This window comes from Vitis riparia, chromosome 15 (assembly GCF_004353265.1).
Source record: "Vitis riparia cultivar Riparia Gloire de Montpellier isolate 1030 chromosome 15, EGFV_Vit.rip_1.0, whole genome shotgun sequence".
NCBI lineage: Eukaryota > Viridiplantae > Streptophyta > Magnoliopsida > Vitales > Vitaceae > Vitis > Vitis riparia.
Window position 1 is genome coordinate 2,484,654 of NC_048445.1, and position 6,024 is coordinate 2,490,677.

The 6,024-nt window shown below is 31.7% G+C and overlaps 1 protein-coding gene and 1 pseudogene across 1 annotated transcript; one reads left to right on the forward strand and one right to left on the reverse strand.

Annotated features, from left to right (window-relative positions):
• Positions 1-937: 937 nt before the first annotated feature.
• On the reverse strand, positions 938-2,083 carry LOC117932643 (annotated as a pseudogene).
• Positions 2,084-4,302: 2,219 nt separating this feature from the next.
• On the forward strand, positions 4,303-5,483 carry LOC117932597. The gene is made up of 2 exons (XM_034853872.1): positions 4,303-4,744; positions 4,879-5,483. The coding sequence occupies exons 1-2, from the start codon at positions 4,303-4,305 to the stop codon at positions 5,481-5,483; spliced, it is 1,047 nt and encodes a 348-aa protein (XP_034709763.1).
• Positions 5,484-6,024: the final 541 nt, after the last annotated feature.

Consider the following 6,024-nt stretch of genomic DNA (forward strand, 5'->3'; position numbering starts at 1 on the left):
ATATACTACTGGCTTCAAAATCAGTGTTTGATGAATGGTTGCATTTATGATTGGGCTGGGTGAGGAATTATTACTTTTGCATGTTCATGATTAGTTTAAGGCCTTCTTTGTTGCATATATGGCTTGTGATGAAGGTTCTCAATAAGGGTTTTTTAGAAGGGTTTTTTACATTGACACTCCTTGGCCGACTTTGTTGGCCAATGTGGTCCCAACACAATCTTTGCAAGCTGATGGAAGATTACATGTGCCAATAATTAGCCTAATCAAGGTAGATTTGAAAATATGGTTGGGCCTTCCGTGAAACCCATTAGGCATGGGGTCTGTTAGTGGTGGAGGCCCAAAAATCCATGGGTGGACTGACTTGGGATGGCCACCTTCCAATTCATCAAACACCACAAACATGTTTTTAAAACCACATGTGTGATTGCTTGCTCCCATGTTAAGATATCATGTGTTTTTCTCTTTGCCTTTTTCCTTTATATACTAATAATATGGTAGGTTATTCTTGATATATATTTTTCTCTAAAAACTAGTCATGGAATAGATAAAATAAAATCTTATTGGAACTATTTATTTTCTATACTTTCATTTTGCTTTAAAAAAATAGTGAAAACAATTTTAAATATTATTATATGTATTTATTTTAAATATAATTAAAAATTTTAAAAAATAAAAGGTCAAACGAGATAGGATGAGATGGGTAAAGTGCAAGATCAACAAGGGAATTGCCAAGTAAAGTTGGGAGTACATGGTTGAGGCAAATGGGCTGCTTGGTAAGCAGAGGCTTTTAGAGAGAGCCTTTGAAAGATATTGTGCCTTATATATATTTGTATTATTCATCACAGCAGAAAATTTATATTTCATTCAAGTTTCAGAAAGTATCAAAGCTCATTTATTTGACCATATTAGAAGTTGACATATATAGGAAGACAAGACTTCAAACACTGGACAGAATATTAATGGCTGCACTATAGTTATTATCATAATATCTAGACCAAAGCATGACACCTCCATACTTGGGGGAAGTCTTGATGGACGGCAGGACCTGGGAGACGAGCACGTCCGGTTCGATGTAGCCAGACCCAGCTGCTGCTGGGGCTGCCGGCAACCCCAAAAATACTTGACCAGCTTCAATCGTGGTCCATTGATTCCAGGAGTTGATAAAGTTGTCGGCGTTGCCGGAGTATTGGCAGGGGGGATTGTTGTAGAATTGGACCCAAACATAGTCGAATAGGCCTGTGGCAATGGCAGTGCTCATCCATGCATCCGGAAATGGGCACTGTGGAGCTGCTGATAGGTACACCTTCCTCTGCCCGCTGAACTCCGACAAGGTCTTGGCTAGTTCATCCCAGTGCTGGGTTGTGCCTCCCTGACTGTCAAAATCAATCCCATCTAAAACAGCATCTCCTAATGGTCGTGAGCTTGATTGGCCCCCAAGAAAATTGTTCCATAGGTAATTTGCAACTTGCCTGCATCACAACGACAAAATCAGCATTGATCCCACAAGGATTAGACGCTATGGCTATGGCTATGGCTATGATTGGGTCCCCGAAAGTTTGAGGGAAAATGAGAGGGAGAGAAAATAAGGAGAAAAAATAGAAAGAAAGAAAAATGGGTGGAAATCGAATATCATTTTATTTAGTATTTTTTTCTTAGGAACCAAACATAGTCTACGTATTTGAGAAGAATAATCACCTGGCATCCTCTACAGAGGTCAAGGTATAGCTTCCCGAGGCACCTCGCAACACCTTGATGCCTTGATCCTGGCATGCTTTAATGCCAGTACTCAACCATGATCAACCACCAGAGTTCGGGTCTCAATGGCCAGCTAGATTCATCTGCGGAGTCTGGTTATTGCCAAAAACAACCAAGAAAGCAATATTGACAATTCCATAATAGCCCGAGGAGCAGGTATCAGCCAAGCTGCCTCGTTCCCATTTTGGCCCCAGTAGACTGTTATTGTGCCTGCATTAGTGTTGGAGATCAAGGCAAGAAAGAAAAAGCTGAGGAGGGCCAATGAAAGGAGAGAGCGGTGTGCCATTGAGCTTTGTTGCTTGGATGAAAAATTGAGAGGAAGGTATGGAAATTTATAGGTACATATGTTGGACTATATGTATCAAAATGTTTGTCAAATCTACACGTTTGTGGAAGAAGATTGCAAGAAACTTGTTATAGTCTTTCGGGTATGAATTTAATGTCAAGAATCCACTTGATTTGCATAAGGGATGCCTCATTTAACACGTTCATGCATGCATCTTTTGATAATAATTGGTATGTGTTATATGCACCAACACTTTTATTATTAGGGAGAATTATCTTTTCAGGGTAGATGGATCCCAAATTAACAAAAGGTCTATATAACTCTTCAAATTGAGTTGAAGGATATGAAATAGTAACGGACAAATATACTATTTAAGAACACATATAAAATATTTTATAAAATTAAGTTAAATAATTTTTTTTCAATAATTTTTTTTTCAAAAATATTAAATTAAATAAAAGTAGTTTTTAAAAATATTAAATTAAATAATTTTTTTTTCAAAAATATTAAATTAAAGTATTTAAAAAAATATTAAATTAAATAAAAGTATTTTAAAAAATATTAAATTAAATAAATTTATTTTTAAAAAATATTAAATTAAATAAAAGTATTTTAAAAAATATTAAATTACATAAAAGTATTTTTAAAAAATATTAAATTAAATAAAAAATATTAAATTAAATAAAAGTATTTTTCAAAAATATTATTTTTTTTTTCTCAAAATCAACAAAGGGCATTTTTGGAAATACTGAAGGATGATATCCTTCAACTCAATTTTCATACTTTCATTGGGTCTTGGGCTCAATTTGAAGAGTTACATGGACTTTTTGTTAATTTGGGGGTCCATCTACCCCCAAAACATAATTCTCCCTTATTATTATTGAGGTTCGTACGATACTTTGGAGAGGGAATGTCTCCTTTAATACGATTATGCAAGAATCTTTTCTCTTTTGCCATGTTCACATTAATATTTCTGTTTATAAAACATATTGAGTAAATAAATAATTTAAATTTTATAAATATAATATCTAGCAATAATAAAGGAATAAATACAATAATAAATAAATATAGAAAATTAAGCAAATAAAAGTTTAGTACAAATAGAAAAATAAGAATGTAGCAAAAACAAGCCCTAACCCTTCCATTTGTTTCTTGGAGGAAATAACTCTAGAAATAATGCCCTAGGTAGGAATCAATTAATTGTACTGATTAATAGATTTCAAATTTGAACAAAAAGAAAATAAAAATATTCTACCGTGATTAACTATGAGATATAGAATTTATGCCTTTTTTTAATTTAATAATAATAATAATAATAAAATTATTTAATAGATGAATAATTTAGTCAATAAATAATTCAAGTTTCTTTATAAAAAATAATATATATTTAAAAAATATGGACAATAGATTTTGAAAATAGAAAATCAAGTTAAAATATATATATATATATATATATATATATATATATATATATATATATATTTTATACATGAAAGAATAAAGAAATACAGAAAGCATGTTTACTAAGGTGGTGTTTGTTTTTTGGCTTTTTACTAAAAACCATTTAGTTTTAGAATTTAGGTTGTTTGCTTTTTTACTTTTTCATAACTTATTATAAACTTTTTACTAAATAGAAAAAGCCAAAATATGTGGCTTTTTCTAAATAAAAAAAATAACACAATGATTTTTTTTACTTTTTAATACTTAATAAAAATAAAATACTATAAAAACAAACAACCTAATATTTAATACTATTAAGTATTAAGGTTCTATTTAGAATTAAGAAAAAAAACAAACACCACCTAAGTAAATTATTTTATTTTTTTTATAAAAAGAAATAGTATATATTAAAGAAATATGAAAATAGAAGGTTTAAAAGTTCAAGTAATGAGTAAGACATGAACAATATATGGAAACAAAAGAATTAAAATATGGAAAAAAATAAAAAGATTATTTTGATGAGCTATTTAAGAAAGTTTTAATATTTAAATTAATAATAATAATAATAATAAGTCTACTTAATTTATAGATATAGATATAAATTAAATTAACTAAAATATTTTATAATGCAATTAAATTTTATTATTAAATTCTATAAATCTATAGAGTTATATTTGGATTGAAATTAGGTTTCCAAATTTGTACTCATTCCTATATATACACATGCACCCACCCTTTTTTTTTTTTTATACGTTAAACCCTAATCTATTAAACCCTAATTTTTCATCATCTTCTTCCTCTTCTCGACCACAATCAGAAGAATGGCTTTGCCCTCAAGTTCAGGTTGGGCATCACTCTCTATAAATCTTCTCGGTTCGATCTTAGATTACTTAGAGCCCATGGAGGACTACTTCACATTCGGTGAGGTTTGCATTCAATGGCAGCATGCAGTTCGTGAAAAACTTCGACATTTATGCTCTAACCATAAACGCCATTGTCGTCTGCACCAACAAGTCCCATTGTTAATGGCTCCCACCGCAGATAATCCCAAAGAAAGGTGCTGTTTATATGACGTCATGAACGGAAAAAGCCTTTGGGAGGTTCAGTTGAGGCAGGGGCGATGGAGGTATGAAGGGTCTTCTCATGGCTGGTTGATTCTGGTAAATAATGATTCTTATAAGGTAACCCTCCACAACCCATTCTCTGGAAAACTCATTCATCTTCCTCCCCTCGAAAAATCATCATCCCTTGAACTTTCAGGCAGTGAGTACAGAACTATCTTCCCTTATAACCCGAGGAGGGTGTATTGTCTATTGATCCTGATGTGAATGGGGATGAGTTTGTACTCATGATGACGTGTGGTAGTTTGGTAGTAAGATTAGCATTCTTTAAATCAGGAGAAAAAGACTGGGCTTATATTGAAGGGTTGCGGGATGTGAAAGACATTGTTTACAGCAATGGGTTATTCTATGTATTAGACGGACGGGGTGTGCTCTTCTCTTGTGATGTGAGTAGTGATTTGAAAGTGAGAAGGATTACTTCACCCGATATTGATTGTGCTCTTGTCTCATATTTGGTGGAATCTCCTGAAGGAGATCTCTTGCGGGTTATAAAGCATGAAAGGGGATTTGTGATTTATAAGTTACAATGGTTTTCAAAGAATCCAGTGGAATCTCCTGAAGGAGATCTCTTGCAGGTCACAAAGCATGAAGGGCGATATGTGATTTATAAGTTACAATGGTTTTCAAAGAAACCAAGATGGGAAGAGGTTATGAGTTTGGGCGATGTTGCCTTGTTTTTGGGAGACAATCATTCAATTTCTGTCATAGCTTCTGATTTTGCGGGATGCCGGCCAAATTCTATATACTTCTGCCAACGTTATAGTTTTTTTTCAAATGCTGATGGAAGTATGTATGTTTTCAGTCTAAGTGATAGGACTGTTACACTGCTTTACCCACATTCCCCACAACCTCTACTTTGGATTTCTCCGAAATTTGCGTGAAGCTATTATTCTTTTTTATTTGTTTATATTTCTCTTTCTCCTCCTCCTCCTTTGTAATTTTTGCAATACAATGAAATGGTGTGTTTATGGGTTCTTTCATAGAGAAGAAAATAGAATCTTTCTTAATAGTCTATACGATATCTTCAATGAGAACAAGTTCGTATATTTCCATTTTTATATATTATTTTAAAAAATAATTAATAAATTAAAAAACACAAGATATACATCTTCAATGTAAAGTTTACATGAGAATGGATGAAAGCTGGAAACTTTGCCAATTAAATCTTTACAAATAACTCTTTTTCAAAAGCATAAATAATTATTTTTTAAATTTCAAACTTATAGACATTGGAGATTCTCAAATTCAAATGAAAAAAAGAATTAATTTTTAATAAATTTATTTAAAATAAAATTTATTTTTCACAAAAAAAATAAAAATAATGAGGTTTGAACTTTGAGGAAAGCTCAAATTAAGATTTGGTGGTTATGTGGTTCAATTTATATAAAGAATTCATATGTCAAATTCAAATATAAACACATA

Coding starts and splice junctions, on each gene's coding strand:
- LOC117932597 (XM_034853872.1), top strand. CDS start 4,303: ATGGCTTTGCCCTCAAGTTCAGGTTGGGCATCACTCTCTATAAATCTT. Junction 4,745..4,878: donor ATCCCTTGAACTTTCAGGCA/GTGAGTACAGAA, acceptor TCTTTAAATCAG/GAGAAAAAGACTGGGCTTAT.